This window comes from Falco rusticolus, chromosome 3 (genome assembly GCF_015220075.1).
Source record: "Falco rusticolus isolate bFalRus1 chromosome 3, bFalRus1.pri, whole genome shotgun sequence".
Taxonomy (NCBI): Eukaryota; Metazoa; Chordata; class Aves; order Falconiformes; family Falconidae; genus Falco; species Falco rusticolus.
Window position 1 is genome coordinate 4434852 of NC_051189.1, and position 20228 is coordinate 4455079.

The following is a 20228-nucleotide window of genomic DNA, read 5'->3' on the forward strand; positions in this document are numbered from 1 at the left end:
CTCTCCCTTTACTTGTGAATAGCTTCCTCCGAAATCCAGGGAAATTTTGTGTGGGTAAACAATAGATGTAACAAATATTTTTGACACATCTTTCGTCTTGGTAATTCCATACTGCATGCTTAATAGCAAACTAATCAAAACCAGCACCAATATTTCTCTGAACAAAGATGTCTGACTAACTAGCCTGAGCTGTTTTCTGTGTTGCAAAACATGACTGAAGTGATTTTTTTTTTTTATCCTTAACGTGAGGATGAAGTAAACGTACTAAAAGACTATTTAATGATATTTAGATAAATTTAACAAATTTCCCCTGTTTATCCCTTCAGAATGTGAAAGTTCAGCCCTACTAAGCTTTGTTCCTTACTTTCCAACTAAACGTAATTTGAACAGTGGTCTTGAGCAACTTGTTTCACAGCAGCAGAATTAAACCCAGGATCTCCTGGGTTTGACTGCAAATGCTGTAAATCCTACCTGCTCAAAAAAAAACCCCAAATAATTTGCGTATTTTTCTTTTTTATAAAAACCGCTCTACTAGTTGACAGCAATACCCGCTCCCCCCAGGACAGCATCTTTTATACAAAATTGGCAATAAACATCTGCCCAAGGATACAGAGGAACAGGGTAACACGTTTTAAAACCATTCCTACAGATCTATCAGCTTCCAACCATTTTCCACTTCAGAAAACAGCCCTCCACAAGAAGGAGGGCTTCCTTCTCTGAGGCCTACAGAGAAACGGAGTGCAAGTGAGATGGTAGGACACCGCTGACCTGAGAGCACACAAACATGGAGCGGGTCTGAAGACCACTGCCAAAAGGGACTTGTGTTCAGGCTGGAGGCTACTAATTCCACCAGATGAGCAGAAAAGCACGGTATTAGCTCCTGCCTAAGCATGCCATTGCTAGATAGCTATTATTTTGGTTGAGCTGTGAAAGCACATCCTACCCAAAAAGCCTCTGAAGCGATTGAAATAACAATGCAACCTCCTAAACAACATCAGTGTCTTCCCCTCACCTCATCGAAGGCAAGTGCCTCATCACTACATCCAGTGCCTGGATGGTTTCAAATGGAACACTTGGCAGCCGACCAGAAAGAGCATCATGTAAAGCCTGCAAACTCACACAGGACATCCACTTTATAGCCACCTTAAATATTCTGTCCTTTCCTTCTCCTGGCAGCGTGACCTCCAGCTCCACCTGCAACAATGCCAAACAACAAACCAAGATGATTCTTTCCATTTAAAGGGGAAAATGGAAGGGGCTTGGAAGGGATGATGGATTCCTCCAAACAGTGCTATAAAGCATGGGAGAAGACAAAAAAGCAATGATGAAGAAACAACACACATTAGGTACAGCCTCTTTTTACAGCTAGATCTTTCCAAAGGTGTTTCAAAAAGCTGGCATGCTTCCCAGCTGGCATCTATCTTCCTTTTTGAGGCAACATTATAATTTGGAAGTGCTTGAATATCAACTGGGAGGTCTTCATGAAGATCCGATAACTCGAGTTCAGATACCTAAGACATACTAATGAATCATTGCTCATGTCAGATCCTGCATGCTTAAAACAAAACACGGTCTATCACTACCTGCCAAGATTCGTGAATTACTGGTATTCAATCTCTAGAGGCCAGAGTACTTCATATACTATTACTGTAGACATAGTTCAAACAAGAGAAAATAAAATCTACAAGGAGCTTTCAAAGAGAAAACGAACACACACCACTTCCCCCAAACAGAAGAAAAAACCTACAAAACCCACCAACCCAAAACCATCTTATTTTTGAGTACCAAAGAAAAAATAAAGGATGACTCCCAAGTACTAGTGATGCTATCAGACAGGAAATAAGGGCACTCCTTTGACATGTTGTGCCCTACTTTGAATTTTTTTTGTCTAAAAAACACTGGCAAACTACACTACAGTAAGTTAATTCACCCAGTTACTTGTAATTACTTGCAATGCTGATTTCTCCTCTTTGTTAAAACAAAGAAAGCCTGAGCACCAAAGTTCTTACACTGACTAAAATTTAAGCTTGTTTGAAATGATTAGCAGTTCTGGGAGTGACTACAAGAAATAACAAGATCAGAGTATCCCTTTGTGCTTGATATACACAAAAACATTGCATTTTCCTGTCCTAAGGAACTTACAATTTAAATATAAAAGGCATCCATTTAACAGACAAACTGTGATTAGTGGGCTAGCAAAACTAATACATCGGTAACACCAAGCTAATACATGTAATCATCTAGTCTTTTGCGACAGTAAGCTTTTTCAGTCGAAAAATAGGAAGAAAAAAATGAAACACAAATAATAAGCCTTCCTGTACACCAAAAATACGAGTTGACAATTTATAGTAGGCAGTCAAAATGAGTATTACAGTTGCATCTCTCCTGTAGTACAAACATCATTCACCAGGAGGCTCGAGCAGAGGAAGGAGCTGTATGCTTGTGGGAGAGCAACAGGAACTAGAATCTGTAATTGCAGGGTCACTGGTCTGAATCTGGCTCGGGTGGCTAACTGCTGAAAAGCTGTGCAAATAAAGGTTCAGGTTTTCGGCCGACAGGTTGGAAGCTTTCTATGAAGTCTTTTTTTTCCACTACATCAAAAGTTCCTCATCTTACTTCTCATTTACAGCAGATGGAAGACGTCTGTTGCATCTGAACTGCATTTTCCTTTTAAATTTCTCCAAATCAAGGTTCATAATTTCTGCTATTCCTGGTACTGTTGATACTTAACTAATCTGATTAGTAACAACTTTGGTACCCTTAATCTAAAAAAAAGATTTCCATTTGTCCCCTCTCCTGGTTTCAATTTACAAAACTCCTTCACTGCAATGGAATGAAAGATGATGAAAAACGGCACTACCTGTGTTGCAGTATCCATGTCTCTGGTAGAAATAAAAGACCCAGGACTGAAGAAATTCTATTCCAGTTGCTAAACTGCAAATACCAATTAAGTTTAGCATCTGTGATGGTGAATTCGCACTGCTGTATCTGGCCCAAACAGCTTCTGCCGCTGGGTCTAACCCCACTTCAAAACAGTTCTATTAGAGTCACTGCTCAAATAAGTAAGGTTTAAATCCAACTTTCCAGCTTTTTTTCCTTTAATATCTCACCCAATCCTACTGAAGAGTTTGTTTAAAAAAAAAAATATCAAATCAAATAATAAAAACACATTAGGACCAAAAATGCATCCTTTAACCACATCAACAAGATCACATATACTTTTCAGCACTGCTAATCAAAATATTACTAAGAGATTTAAACTATTTATCCCACTCTACATTTTAAGGGCAAATAAACACTCATGTTTGACAGGGTAAGAAAATATGAAAAATTTCAAGACAAAGTAGTTTTAAATCGGAATTTTACCATGTACTTTATTATTGAGAATTAACTCTAAAGACAAATCTAATGTTTTTATTTCCTACAGTTTCACTGGTCACCTGGACCTGCTGTTAGAACCTATGAGGAAAGAGGAACCTTAATATCTTCATACCTTGACAAAGTCCTATACACCTCTTTCTTCTCCATGTGTACAAATAAAAACTAAGAAAATATTCTGTTAATAGATTACATATTCCATATTTGTTCCAAAAGGTCTAAAGATATGAAGGAATTAAAGAGCAAAAATAAGGTACAATACAAAAGGAATGAAAATAAGATACGATAAGCATGAAGGCCAAATAGAAAACAGAAAAAATTATAATAAGTAGGGTTGTCAGCAAGGTCAAACAAAAAAACCCCAAAAACCACCAACCACCCCAGAACAACCAATTCTGACAAAAGATGAGGACAGAGTGCATTAATTAAAGAGCAACAGGAGAGGGGGGGGAAAAAATGTTGGCAATTTAGTGTCAGTCTTCTGTTTAGCATCCGTTCTTCTACTACAAATGCACACTGCAAGTAAATCAAGGCCTTCTTCCACTGAGATTAAGGATCACCTCATAATCATTGTATGTTCATTAATCTTTTCAATATAATCCTAAATGTAATCAGATGTGCAGTAAACTTATTACATTTATTATGCACAGAACACCCAAAAAAACCCCCAAAGAAACCTAATCTAATTACGCTGGAGGAAAGTCCTAATACCTAAAAGCTTTTTACTGGTTTAAATCATGCTTAAACCAATTTAGCATCATGTAAAAATTTCCCTTATTAAGCTAAATTTCCCCACGTCCGATTTAAACCAGCTGAAGATTTATCTCTAGTAGCTCTCTTCTCTAAGGTAATAACATTAATATATGTATGGCAGAACAACTGACAAAGTCCTATATCCCATGGGAAATGGGAAAAAATGAGTTTATTAAAAGCAAGCCTAAGTGTGACCCACAGATGAAACTATCTGAACCATCTTGTGCTAACCTCCGCTAAAAACTGTCCTCATTGACTGCCTTCTGCAAATAATCATCACTCTGGCTAGGTAATTGTCCCACCCAAAATGATTTAACAAACTCATTGAAGTCAACCTTTTCCCAGGTGTAGATTACAACATTCATTAGCATGGACACAAAGGAACGGGGGCATCGAAAGCATTTCCTGCTGACACACAGCCGCCAGACTTCTTTTTTTACCATGTATGATTTAGTACACGGGCTTCAAAATCCAAATAATCGAGAATTGAATTTTATTTGGTCAGCAGGCATTCAGACACAGAAGGCACAGGATGAGGAGGTCATCTTACCCCGTTCCCAATCAGAGTAGGGTCAGCTTGCATCTCACAAAGTCTCATTAGATCTAAGGATTAATTTGATCCCAGTTTGTTTATCCTCCATAGGTAACCATTTTTCATTTACCCTTACTTAGTAAATGCAGGACTTCATACTTGTCGTAAAATATATCAGATAACCACAACTGGGAAAGTATTACAGTTATAAGGTAACTCTGCATGCATCCAGAGGACTTGTTTAAACCCCTAGGAGACACTCATTCCACACCATTCCACCTTTGGCAAACACTTTGCACTCTTATGTGTCAAATCTGTAGGAACTGGAAATACTATATGTGAAAGCGGAGACAAAAAAAAAATATCTCCAATACTTGTAATGATTTCTTTATAGTTTTCCCAGACATTACCTAATTGGTTAATGAAAAATAATTAAGACTGGAGTAGAGACTGACCTTTACTGGATGACATTCACTTAAATACATTTGGGGGAAATCTCATACGAGTCATGTTTATTAAGAGCTTGATTCAGGTAGAACTATTAACTATGTCAAGCACTGCACAGGCACACAATGAAACAGCAAAGCACAGTATGAAGTATTTCATAGCACACTGCTACTGAATTTTAGAAGACTTGAGCTCTGTTCCCAGTTTTATCAAATAAGCAAATCTCCACATTTCTCTGTATTGCCCTTTCCCCCTGTAACATTTTACTTTTGTATACTTGGGCTGTAATCGATTTCTACTGGATAAGACAGTCTTCCTCTGTAACTGTGCATGCCTCACTTTGCACCGACACCAGAAGGGTACAACGGCCTCTGGAAACTATTATAGTACAAATAAGCAACAAGAACAACCGTATCCTCAAGTGTTCATTGAAATAAGAAAGGCCACAGGAAATTCAATCTGATAATAGACCACAAATACGTAAGCTAAATTGTTTTATAGGGTTTGTGTGTTAGCATGTTCCAACAGAATCCCTTCTACTTCACCAGTCAATGGTCACACATGCGGGTACACATCACAGCTACAACCGGAGTGACTGAACAAAGAGGTCACCGCCCCACATACAGCGCTGGCAAACAGAACATGTCAGTCTTCTTCAGCTGCCTCGAGGTTAAGCTAGCAGGTCTCAACCTGTGCAGTTTAAATTAATTTAGCTCTCACGTCGTAAAGGATTAAGGAAGATGTTCCATACAGGCAATACAGGGATGGAGGCGTTTCTTCCAGCTAGTGGATAGCAAGAATCAGCTTACAGTGGGCTTTGATGAGATTAACAAGCTGACACAACAGCTTGCTGCTGCCCAGAGGGGTGCTTCTGCTCCCCTCTCCCAAATTCAACTGTGCTTTCACTTTCTCCCTAGTGCCAGTATGGAGCTTGTCTACTGTCTTGGGCAATTGAACCATCTCACCAAACCACCTGAGCGGTGAGAGAGGGAGGAAAGAAGGGATACAGAAAGGGGAGTGACCACTTTTGATGGCAACAAGCTCACACTTCTGTCCTGGAAAGCCACACCCTGAGCAAAGTGGCAACAGGAGGAGACACCTATTCCAGAAATATAAATTACTTTCTATCGGTTAATATAAAGGTTCTACAAATATGACATTAAAAATCCCAGATTAAAAACTTTTCTATTTAAAACTTACTTTATCTCTCCCAATGGGAAGCGGCATAGCTGTATAAAGGTTTTTTCTTCCGTCAAACACTGGTTTGCGATCCCCAAAAATCTGGGTTTTAAAGTGCTGAACCATATGCTCCACTATTTCTCTGAAAACACAAAAAGATTATATTAATTCAACTTCTCAGTGTTAAGCAGCAATACACACTAACACCAGTATATATGAATGGAGACATTAGGTAAATGAAAGGGTTGCCCACTGCTGGGTATTAAAGGCAAGATTTGTTTCACTGATCTCAAATTAGAGCAACCTTTTCACAGATGAAACTGTTTTCTTTAAGCAGCTATTTTTAGCATTTTCAGATTAAACCTTCCCTTCCTCTTTTCTGTGATCTACTAGAAGTGGTAAAGAGAAAGCTCATGCTCTATCAAGCTCAAAACGAGAGGTGCTTGGTATTCTCCTGGGGCTTCTGTTCCCCTCTCTCACAGCTCTTTCTGCAAAAGACTACGGACCAAAAGCTCAGCAGTCCAAGAAGCTTTCAAAAAAACATCACTATCCAAGCTTACAGCCTTAGTGTAGTGTAAGGACAATAGTTCTATGACAAAGTGATAAGCAAACTTTTTTGCATCACACTGAGAAAGGTTATTTTTAGATGCAATTTTTTCACATACACAAAAAAACTGGGATCCACACAACAAAAGTGGATATGTGCGTTCACTAGGACCTGTGCCTATTAAAAATACATATTCATTTAAGCATTGCCAGAATTAGGTTGCATGTTTGTTATGAATGCAGTAACCACACAAAGGTCTTGTCAAACCACAGTATTTACACACTGGTCATGCAAAGCAGTTCAACAGCCGATGAGAGTTCTGTTGGAATAACAACACCCCTTGATGCCAAAGGTCTTTGGTCCGAATGTCCCAGAGACGCATCCCTCAGGCTACCTGTATCACAAGGCTACAGTATCTGAAATCCATCCGCAGCCTGCAATACACTGCCTACAAGATCCTTAACGCACAGCTCGAGGCAAAAGGGCATGAAGAAGTTAAACCGACACAGAAAGGAAACCACTGTTTCTTCACCACCAGAAATCAAGTAGCTTCAATACCACTGTCAACTAGCAGCTCACAGATCCTGCAGGTGACTATTTCATACTACTTCACTTGGAAAGGTAATTAACTCAGCATAAAGTTAAGATATTATAGTGATGCAAAGTTATGAGATGAAACACTGAATGCGTTCAAGAAAAGAATGAAGACACTTCTAATAGTTTCTTTGCTGTGTCCTAAGGCTTTAAGGCAAGATGCGACCACCAAAACTTGTCTGACCTCCTGAAAAGTATGAATAAAACAACACAATAATATCTGCCTCAGGTCTACAGGCTCTGACTGAACAAGTACATTATTTGGAGGGTGTTTTTCAGCCTTGAGTTAAAGACTGAGCAAAGGAAAACCCATTCTCTTACTGACCAAGTTCTTCCGGTGGTGAACTAGTTTTATAAAAATGAACGCTTCCATTTCATTAAGGTTTTCAAGCATCAAACCACATTTAGCAATGGTCCTTCTCTGCTGTAGGTGGAGATATCTCAGTGAATATAAGTTATTTTCTTCATGTGATGTTAAAAGAAGAGTTACCAATTCACTAGCTTCAGCGCTTTGGGACTACCATTCCACCAAGATCACGCAAGCACACCAAGAACTCTGGGCCAGTGACTGCAAGCACAGTTCATCTTGAACCTTGTACGAGTCCTAGCTCCCCTCATGAATTAAACCAAGGACATCCTTGGTGCAGAACCAAACTCACATTGCCCATTCTGCCCCCTTTAACTATCCAAATAAGATCTGGCCTTTCTGCGACATGTGAAGAACTGTAGCCAGACCATAGTAATTTGGCACAGCAGCACACTGACTCAGCTGTGTGTTTTCCACTCCTGCTCCAGCTCCAGCTCATGTCTCATCAGCATGGAACCTGCATGTACACTGTACACATCCCTGCAGTGGGTCTGCAGGGTCACGGTCCAAGATGGAGTAAGTCCTGGAATAAAACTGAAGAATGAAGCTGGGACAGAAAACAGAGTAACTTAAATGAAAATAAAATCCCCCTCTATCCTTTCTATAGGTTACAACATATAAAGTAATGATTAAAACTATACTATAAATCTACATCTGAATTATATAACCAAAATACTAGGTATACGTAAGCCAGCTGAAAAACCTATCATTTCGAATTGTACTACATGTGCATCCTGCATAATTCTGTGTGTAAACACAAAAATATAGGTATACATGTAGGCCTGAAAGGTTACAGCTCACAAAAACCCAGGCACAAGTGAGTGCGTGTACAGGGTATCACATATAGGAATAAGCACTCAAAAGAAATAAAACGTACTTCAGTAAGTGAATCCCATTCGTATTCTTCCCACACTGTACTAAGAAACATGGACCATACCACTGTTGAATGTGTTTATGACATCTTTGTTTACTGCAAAAAGCATTTAATCTTATGTAGATTTATCCTTGCTCCTGTTACCGCAGCAGAGGGAGTGACTAGTCTGACAAAGCAGAGCAGGTCAGAAGCTGTCAGTGGAGAAAGAACCTGCTACTGAATATAATCTGCCTTTTCAGTGAGAAAAGTTGCTTTATTATTTAATAATTATGCTCTCTGCTATTGATGAGCAAGCACACACATGCTGGACCATAACGGACGTGATCACACGGAACTACAACACACACAAAAGCTGTGCAGCTCTCTGGTCCCTGAGAAGCTAAAGAAGCATGGCGATCTGCATCAGTCAGCAGCCTGCCAGTTGCCAGGACTGGAGCTGGTGGCAGGATGTACTGGGGATATTGGTTAACGAAAGCAAAGCCCTCACAGCTCCCACTACTGAAGAAATGACTGCTGAAAATGTTTTTCAGCACTTCAATGCCGTAAGAGTATCTTGGTGAAATTAGCAGGGCTGCCCTTGGGCAAGAAGACAGTTCAGCCTAATACACTTACAACAGTGTTTGCTTTGAAAATTTAATTTAATTCTCAACTAGCTTAAAAGTTAAATTTATAATAGATCACCACAGAAAGGAAAAACAGGACAGCAAACCATAGTGATACTCTTTATGGAAATGCCATCAGTGACTTTTTAGTGTAATGATAGATAAAGCACTCCTGTTTATTAATTCATGTTAAGAAAACTTTGTCTTTCAGGTGGCTTTTTTGACTGCACACTTTGTTCGTGTTCATGAGTGCATTTTACCCATGTGACCTTTTTCAATATGGAAAAGTTTTGCTTTTGAATATATAAACATACCATTCCAATCCTCTGCAGTCAAGATGTAGGTAGTTATGAAGATGACACTTGCGGTTTCCAGTTAGTGCCAAGTCTTGTTCTCAAGTTTCACTTCTGGCAACACCACACTCTTTCAAGTCAATGAGGTTGCCACACTCTGACTAATAGGGCACATATGCAAAATACAAGACCTAATTGGTTGTTTCCTTAGCCAACTGATCCACGTTTTCACCTTGCTGTTTCAGGAGCATCATCTTTCCCTTATATAGAATCTATTGATGAGGGCCAATTTCTTACCTAATTTAGTCCGTCCACGATCCTCTCGCAGCAGCACAATCAAATGGGGTTTGCCTCCCCGTGTCAGTAGGGGAGGGTGGGAAAACAAACTGGTAACACAACTCCCTGCTGAAGGACCTGCCAGCCAATTGCACTCCAGTATTTAACCAAGGAATACCAAGTAATAAATACTAATGTTTATCAAGTTGGCTTATATTGACCTAGTTCCGCTACAGTTAGAGTTTATCCATCTGTCATCTGTGGCTTTGATCAGCAGCATCTTAAGATGCTGACAAGTGTAAATCAGGCAAAATAAGGGACAATGAGCACTGAAATCCTGGATTGGTACAGAAAGACTTGGAGAAAAGAAGTGCCCGTTGATGGATATGCAAAATTTGAAGCTATCAGTACAAACAGTGACTAAAGACAGACACATCCTGCAAGACAGCAACGAAGCCAGGCACATCGCTCTAGCATTTTCAAAGAAAAACAAGAATGTTAATAAACTGAGGAAAAGCAAAGCACAGTATTACCTGTTAACTCTTCTAGGACATTTTTCTGGCTTTATATCCAATTCATAATGATAGATATCTATTTTAGGAATGTCCATTTCAAAGAAGTTGGCCTGCAGTTTGATTGTTCTCCCAGATGTGCCAAAATCTGGTCGAGGAGGGGGTTTGAAGGCATATCCCTGTATTGGTGGTGGCAACGGTGGAGGAGGGGCAAGCACTGAAAAAAAAGAAAGCACAGATTAGACATCACCTATATCAAACTGACAGGTAAACAAATTTACAGGCTATTTGACCAACGAAGCACAGCACATTTAAACCAGTGACTGGTTTAATACTGGGGGAAAAAAAAAAAAAAAAAGACCCCAACCCTGCTATCAGGAGTCCATGAATTCTGTCTTCATCCATGCTGGTTCACCATTTGCTGTATTTCCTAGCCCTGATTACTGAACAAAATCTTTAAATCAGTTTTCCTGATTTTCCTACACTACAAATCAGCTGGGTTAGAATTTGAGAGGCCAAGTGGGCACTGCTGGGAAAGTGAGAACCTGATCTTCGTTGCAGGGAAGAACCTCCATTTCAGAAAGGACACTGAAACAAATCACCTAACTGTGTTTATTTGAGCAAACACCTATAAGATGGAATTTCTACCACTTAAACCACCTTTGTGATCACATTTGGATGAGGTGCATGCATCTAAAGCGAGTACAATGCATGTATTTCAGCTAGATACATTTTACTCTAATGACCGTACTGCACAGCTTGCTGAAGAGGTGAATGCAACACAGGAGCTGTTCCGACACACTGCAGCTCTCTGGAAAACGCTATGTATTAGAATTAAACTATACCCTACTGCTTCCTTTAATCAGAAAGCAAACAGCAAATAGTTACTGCTGCCGTACTGTATTCTTCAGCTCAAAACAGCAGCTGTAGATGAGACAATGTGAAGAGAAGCATAATAGCTGCCTGCGGTTTTTTTAATCCCGGAAATCCTATTAAAAATTCACAGAGAAGTGCATAAGGTACCAACTAGAGTATTTAAGACTCCTGCAGTGCCAGTACTCAGGTTTTCTGTGGTCTAGAGCAGTAACAACTTGCAGCAAAGCCTCCACATGTGAAACAACGCAAGAGGCTTCTCATGACTGATGTAAGAATCCAGGTGTGGTTTCCTGGGATTATCAAATTCAGTCCTCTGCTAGCACCAGAAACAGTATGCATCCCTTCAGTGACAGATCAGTCACCACTTCTCCACCCTCACTTTCCCTACTGGAAACCTGTTCTGGAACTGTGATGTTCCAATGCTCAGAAACATCCATTTTTATTTATTCATTGTCAGGTTATACTCACTGACCTTCAGCTTAAGTACTCATTTTATTTTTAGATTTAAACAAATTCCCATTTAATTCTTAATTCTAGGCTATACTACTTCTATTAGTCTCTTCTCATAAACTAGTCTACATTCTCATCAGTCTGGTCATTTTTCAGGCTAATACATTTTCAGCCCACCTTTCCTGAACAAGACCAAGTGTTATTCCACACAAGGTCCCATCAGGGTCCAGCACAACCACACTGATGCTTTCATCTCCCGACTGGAAACACCAGGTTAACGAGCCCTAACTTGCTTTTGCCTGTTGTACTACTGCTTTAGAACAGCAGCTCCTGGCCATCCAGGGACCAGTCGGCACATGTGTGCCCATCTCGGTTGTTTATGACTGATCATCTCCCAGTTCACTATTAACTCCCAATCACATGATCTTTAAAATGTATATATATATATATATTTTAACCTATATGTATTGCCCTGCTGCTTTCTGTATGATGCTCAGGTCCTTCTGACAATGCCTCCCATGCCCCATGGTAAAGTCTCATGTCCTTATTCCTAACATTTGTGCCAAGATTGTCAATGAAATAATAAACAAGCCCATTCCCAACCTTAGTAGCATCACTTCCCTGCTTTACCCTTCAATACTCCTCATGGCCAGTTTCCCACTGATCAGTATCTCCTTACTTTACTGTTCTACTAACCTGACTTTTAGTACCAATTTCCCCACATACCTGATATTTCATCAGAATCCAGATAGTTTGGTTTGACATTAGGAATATGATAGGGGGGTTTGTTAGTTATTTTATTTATTTAAAAAAAACACTTGGGTTTTCTCATTTGTTTTACATTTCGGAAGCTTGTTTCAGATCTTGTCTTCCAAACATTGAGGCATACACCCTTCTGATGTCACATTACAGAAGTTAAATTTGGGGTTTTCCTCCCTCTCATACACATTACCATTAAAGTCTGTGATTCTCCAAAACTAACTTGCTCAATATTTTAAAGATGCTTGTTGCTAAAGGCTTGCATTTCCATGCTAAAACTTCAGGTTTCTGTGATAAAAGATTATTCCATCTCCCTAATTTGAGTACTCCTTCAGTTCTGCTTTCAATGGAAATATAGCAATCCTCAGTTGAATATTATTCTTACTGTTTGCCTTTGCAGTGTCAACATCTGTAAAGTGAAGTATCTTCTTGGGTTTCGCACAATAGCTCTAGACTCTTGTCTATGCCATCTGCCTCTGCATCTGACCTTTCCTATTTACATCCCTGAAGGCAAGTCCAAGTACTTAGCTGACTAATTCTGCTAAATTACTTTTTTTTTTTTATAAAATTACTGCACACCTGGACTTCTAAGACATGAATTTGTCATCTTTTCCTAACATTTAGAGGGCCTCTGCTTACTTCAAATATTTTTCTGAAGATGATTAACTCACTCGGGTGCCACCACAGTCATCATATCCTCTTGCTTGGTATGACAAATTCACAAAGTGTTCGTGTCATTAAGTGGAAAGAATCCTCTGCTTTGGATATGACAACTAACCAAGTTATTTATAGCATTATCACTACAGTTGGAAAGTAACGTCAAAAATACTCCCACAAATATTTATACTTGAAATATGACAAAGCTTTCCATTACCCACCTCCAAATCAGATCAGGAAGATGTGCACCAAGCATCTACCTCTACTCCACCAGAATCTTCTTTACCATCATTTTCCCAAAGAAATCTGGCTTCCACCTATGATTTCAGCTGGCCTTAACACTTTACAGCTCATCACTGCACGTATTTTTATTGCCATCTTTCTGTTAACAGTACATTCCCATTTGAAAACCACGTCCTCATCATTAACATTATTCTATGATTTCTTTGTGTCGTTCCATGATCCCCATAGCACCACCCATTCGAAAAATATTTTAATTTTCTGCCCAGGCTCCTGGTATTTGTATTTTAACACTTCCATTTCTTGCTACCCACACTCTGCATTTTAACTGCATTATCTATTGCCTTACCGCTAGCACCTGGTCAACTATTTTCCCATCAATATTAAGCATTTCCCTTCTCTTTGCCCATTCATTTTTATGCTTCTAACATTTCTGTATTTACTGCCACATCCTAATTCCCCTGTCCTTCCTTTTCCTGTGCCAGATTTGGTATATCACAGCCAGTTTTCAGAAATACAAAAAAAAAAATTAAGATTACAAAATTTGGAAGTGCAAAGGCTAGCATCATGGAGGGGGGAACACACCTCCCCCAAGCTATTTATGCTGCAAAATTTAGTAATTTCATAATTAAGCAATACATCCTCCACCCTCTATATTAAAATGGGGTTGTTTAGTACTTCTCACAGGTGTGTACTGAACCCGTATCTATAAGTGATCAGGGATCAACACAAACGCGTGTTGCTCAACACCACCATTACATTCCTCCACTGGAGTTTTTGTGACAAACAGTAAATAAAAATGTGAGTGCATATACTCGGTTTTAGTAACAACATGAAATGCTGAGAGAAGCACAGACTCCTGGAGAAAGATGTGACCACACAGTTTTATAACCTGCATGTCTGATGGAGAAAAAAACCCCAACCCCAAGCTGTTCAGAAAGCAGGACTACTACCACCCTGTATTTTCATGTTAAACATTTTGTCAACGATTTTTTTTTTTTTTTAGGAGCAATAGAAAAAACAATTTTAAGAAGGAAGCTATTTCTGGCTCACCTCCCTAATCAAACTTATTTAGGGCAGGGTGTTGCTTCAAGGAGATAAGTACTGTTTATTGAACACCAGCACTGACCCGATAAGCAGTCAACTTGTATTTTTGCCACATAAAAAAGATACATATGCATTAACTATAGAACTGAAGGATGCGAATTGAGCTTCAAGGGAAAAAACTGAATATTGCAACTGTTGATCTGAATTCACTTTTTGAACTACTGCCTCAAATTAAGGTAGCAAAATCAAACTATTTTGTGTAATACACATTACAGCAACCAGTTGTGAAGTGTAGTCACAAAATACTGAATTCTGTGCCGATAGGAGAGGATACAGTCTTATTGCTCTGTTCTATTAAGAGAAAAACCCATGAACCTCAATCGTAAAACACAACGGCTACATCCGAAGTGATTCCGTTCCCCCAACTCCTTGTTCAAGCATGCCTGGATAATTCCCATCACTGGCTCGCTTCTAAACATGACAGAAGCCATACCAATACGAGAACGCTTTTCGTAGTGCAAAAGTTCATACAAGGGAGGATTTGCAGTGTGGTGAGGTGTGTTACAGAAGATACTGCCGGACACCAGGGCTTGAGGTGATGCCCTGCCCAAGGAAACATGCCAGAATTCATACCCCAATGCGTGTTACTTGCTCCATTCCTGTTTTTCAGAGACTCCTTCATGAACACAGCTGATGCTTTTGGAGAGACAGAATTTCAAAGCATCAGAAGATCTACATGCATACCTGGATTTTACTTTTAAAATGCTGTGAAGGGAAGAATGAATCAGAAGAAAGATGAAAGACTAATAAATCAGAGCATCCATGTGATAAGTATCAGAAGCTCTTCGCTCATTTGCTAGATGACAGTATGAATAACGAGAATGTTTCAGCCTTGATATGATGACTGAGACCATCAAGAATCCCGTTTTAACGGTGTGAAATAAAGTTAAGCTGGGTATTGAATAGTAAGGTGCCAGTAGACTGTTATTAGGCTTATTTTTATCATGAAAAAAACGACTTCCTATTGTAATTCATCAAATTTACATAAACTAAACATCCATAGTTATCAGTCTTAAAAACTTCAATTTCTACCAAAAAAAGAAATCTGGAAAAAGACAGATACTAGAAAAATAACAGTATCATGGCAGTTTTCTGAAATAAAATTAATAATCAAGCAAAACTACTCTGTCAAAAGAGAGTGGCAAGGGAAATGTGGGGGCAGAGGAACTCTGCACAATCACAGAAACACTGTTCTAGTACAGATTTTGCAAATTGAAAACTATTGCAAATGCAAGGCTGTCTCTGTGCATGCTCCTACTCCAGCACTTGTTGTGGTTCAAAACCAGAGATAAGAGAGCAGTGACTCAAGGAGTCAGCTGGCCAAGACACTCTCAGTATGTAAAAGGTGTGAATGAGCCACTCTCATTCAAGAGACTGGCTCAGCTTGTCTACTCCAAAATCTATACTATTATGTAATGATAATTTTTCAGGGCCATTTAATTTATAACCATTTCCCAGACTTGGAGCGTTCCTTTCTTTTGTCCTCCCCTCTTCACCATTTTTTAAAGCTTAACTGTTTTTTTCCAGGGTCTGCTCAGCACCCTGGAAGCACTACCAGTCTGCACTGAACTTGCACACTGAAGTTTTTCAGCAAAGAATTACGCAATTTTAATGTGCAGTCATAGGCCTAATGAGTTACTAAATAAGAAGGGGCCAAACTAGTTGCATCTAAGGGCTTGTCGACACAGGAAACCATCTGAGCATAATTATACTAGCGTAATTATATCAATAAGTTTCCTTCTGTGGCAAGTCCTAACACACATTTAATAATCAGGTGATGTTTCACAACTCAAAAGTATGTTTTAACATTGAGCTAACACAACTTACATCTGTCATAGGAAGACTCTCTAAAACCATTTTTCTAAAAATATATAGTCTCTAAATGAACTAAAAGGAAGGAAGGAAGCCTTATTTGGAAGCTCCACTTTCAGTTAAGGTTTCTAGTATCAGACAGCAGGGTGACTCTTCTGGATCATCACTACAGGTGTTTTCAGATATTGCTGAGCAACAACAGATGCACTTTTCAAAGTATTTGAGATACACTGACTACTTGATACCTAACTATTTAATAAAAAAAGGCAAAATGTCATGCTAGTATACAGATTTTTAATTCAATACGTAATGCAGTTCTCCTGCAGACCTTGATTTGATCTACCCTGCTTGCCAACTCCAGTCTTGCAGACACCATGGACTATACAACCACTGCACACATTGCCTCCAGGTCAGTTACTGATTCCATCACACAGACACAGAGAGAAAGCATCGCTCCTTGGAAAAAAAAGGGGTGTAATAACTTGTCCTCAACAAGTGATCAGCTATTTCACCTCCAGAACTGCAGGAAACGAAAAAGAGACAAATGCGTTTATAACAATCAGGTTAAAAAGAACCAAGAATGGCAAAGGAAGAGACACATCTTCTGGAAAAGGCTCTCCAGCAGCCATTGCAGAGGTGCCAAGTATCATGAACAACAAAATAACAGATGTTGGAAGGGACCAGGTTGACCTGTCCAGTCAAGTTTTGAATATCTTCAAGGACAGAGTTTCCATAACACCTCTTACAACCTGTTCCAGTGTTTGATCACCCCCATGTTAAAATAAACTCGTCCTATACTCAACTGGAGTTTCCTGTGTTCGTTTCTGCCTCCAGCCCTGATCTGGTGCACCTGCCACAAGTCTGGCTCCATCGCCTCCATAGCTTTCTCTTAGGTAGTACAGACATCCAGAAAAACACCTTTTAGCCTTCTTAAGGTTGAACAAGCCCAATTCTCTTAGCCTCTCCTGGTATGTCATGTGTTCCTTCCCCTAACCACCTTGGTGGCCTCTCACTGGGCTTGCAAACAGGCAATGTCCTCTGTTGGGAGTACACTTTGAAGTGGGAGAATGGAAGACTTGGAGAGGGACCACCCCATGGTGGGAGAAATCCTGTTTCCAGAAACAGTTATTCAAATACCAGTAATAGAGGGAATTCAGAAAGAACGTGGAAAACGCCCAATATGATCTGTACAGTAGTTGTATGCATTTTATTTACACATATATATGGTCAGAGCAAGGAAAGGAATACAGGGAGTTCAGCCTTTTCTTGTTAGGTCCCAACAAAAAAAACACAAGGCACCTTTGGACTGTCTTCCAAGTTTTCTTACAGTCTGGGTTTTATGGAGAAGTTTAACTTTTGCAGTGCCTTTCTGTTAAGAACTGTTACAGAAAGATAGGCGAAAGGCTGGCCGTGTTTGCTACAAGATAAGGAAAGCTCAAAGCTGCAGCTCATAGTCCCTTGATATTATGGCAGCAGAATAATCTATATTGAACCTCTACATCTGTCTCTGACGTCCATTAAGCATGTTTTAGAGCATGGAAACTAAGAGTCCTTCAGTCAAGCTATAACATTGTTGGATTAGATGATGTACAACAAAGGTAACTGACATCGATTATCCCCAAGAATTCAACTAACCACGAGAAAAGTGCTGGAGGGAAGCAGAACGGATGATGTAATCAGAACTGTAGTTAAATCTAGTATCTGTTACAGCGTTATCTTAGATATCAACTGTCTAAGGTTCTTTACTAAGGTGTGATTGCCAGAAGATTTAATGAGCTTTTCTGCTAATAATGCATCCTCAAGAAAAACAGTACTTGGTAGAGCCTAGTAAATAACCTGATAAGACAACTGGAAGGGAATGGAAATATGTAAAGAGCAAAAGGGAGAAACAATTCTTACATTTTTCATGCAAATAAAGCATACGTAAGACTTCTTAGGACAACTCCTTTAACCTCTTGCTGAACCCCCTGTATGCCAGTAAGTTGTACAGCATGCAAAGTGGTCATTGGACACATCAAAATCGGCTCCTGACGTCCTTTTACTTCGTAGCAAAGTAAACAGGCAGCACTATTAACAATGCTTTACAACTCTTGTTTTATTTGCTCAGGGCCACATTTCTGCTTTGAAACTGGCTGCAACTCTAGCTGTATACACCTCTGCATGCTCCAGCACACAGGTTTAAGGTGTCATTTGTATCCATCATTGGGATCACTAGGTCTGCAGATCTCCACTTCCTTTTCTTAAAGCTCAAGCTTACTTACTCCTTGTTTCTCTCTCCTGTGTCTGAGGCTAGATTTTATACCATCTTTGTCACCAGAGTGCCTTCCCCCTCTGAACACACAACTGGTAATCCTTCTCTCATATTCTCCATGGGTTTCCTACACATGTATCACCCCACAACTGGTAAATTGTTATTTTCCTGGAATGGTCCCTAAAATGCTATCAACAGCTAGATCTCTTGGAGATACGGTGTCTCCACTCCCCATCACATTCAGTCTGCTCCTGTATTTCTCTCAAACACCTGCTCAGCCCAGGCCACCATGTGTCTCCATTTACACTTCGAAGCCAACCCTTAATGACACTTAGCTCAACTATCTTCCTGCATTCCCCATTTTTTCTGCATGTGTTACTTTCCTGTTACTTCTTTTCTCGCTCTGCCCATATAAACTGTGCCCAGATCCTGTCAAGGATTTGTATACAACTCCTTTCACATAATTTTTGATGTAGCCCCTCTCTAAAGGTTCTTCTGGTCTCTCAGCGAGCAGCTAACACACTTTCTAGCCACAACACATTGCACATGCCAAGGTGGACGATCAGAGCTAGAGCTGCTTCAATACCAATGAGCAAAGATGAAGGAGCTGTCCTCATATTTCATTACATCTTAAGTCCCACATATGACTATTGAGACATTTAGGGATCCCACTCTGCCAGACTGCTTCCGATTCCTTGGTGTTATAGTACAAAATTAAATACCTTAACAAGGAGTCAAAATGCCAGATGAACAGCATTGCCTTCAAGCCTGTATCTCATTAATGTTCTGTAGACCTGATCCAGACATGATTTTTACTGAATAATTGCCACTTACTGCAAAAGAATTCAAGTAATGTTAACTTTCAAACCAACCCTTTTATCTGGTGAAAGACATCCATGGCAGGCAGGTTGGGCTAGATTATCTCTAAAGGTCTCTTCCAACCCAAATCATTCTGATTGTTTTGCCTGGAATAAATAATCAGTTACAGATCTATTGCCCCCTTGGTTACCCTGGTTAGGTTTTGACCTCTGTAACATAGAGATGTGATGTCTTTATAGTGCCAGAAGTGCTACGATCCACAGAGACCAGAATCACTCCCAGACACCAATGCTGTGAGCAGATGTTGCAGTCAGAGATGAAAAGAAACAAGACATTAATCCAGTTTGCTTTGTATTGTTATAACCACATTTCAAACACAAATATGTGAAAGACTACAAGAACAAACTGCCAGAGAACCAAGAAGGAAGAGATCCGCGCCTTAGCAAGAAAGCAGCAGGTGAGAAACTAAGAATGGTTCTTCCTAGTCCACACTGTCCCTTCTTTGGGACAACGCCAACTAGCAGCAGACACCAAGTGTTAGTACATTCTTTTTCCTCCCACATTCTCCTTGCAGCCTAGATCTTCAAAGCTATCCTCCACATTTTCAAATACTAACAAGCTGGTTCTCGCCACTCTACCAGCCACCTGCAAGTCGGGTGAGTGACAGAAGAGCACCATTAGAGCACACAAGGAGTCTACAGAGTGTAAATCATCGATCCTTACTGTTAATAAACCAGGTGGCTTAACTGATCCCTGTACGCAAAACTGTACAAAGTACTACTGAAATCCTTCTTAATGGATGCAGAGAAATGCTTTTAATTATGAACTGCAATGTTGAATTAAGTCATCCAAATAACGAGCCTCATCCAAACAATAGAGGGGATGCTTATGGTTTACCCACAA

General features: G+C 39.7%; 1 protein-coding gene across 1 annotated transcript in view; it reads right to left on the reverse strand.

Annotated features, from left to right (window-relative positions):
• Positions 1 to 20228, reverse strand: part of AGO2 (argonaute RISC catalytic component 2) — a 64926-nt gene that overhangs the window by 33325 nt on the left and 11373 nt on the right. The window contains 3 exon segments of the mRNA XM_037379047.1: positions 1013 to 1194; positions 6311 to 6431; positions 10376 to 10571. Of these exon segments, the coding sequence (XP_037234944.1) occupies positions 1013 to 1194; positions 6311 to 6431; positions 10376 to 10571 (499 nt within the window).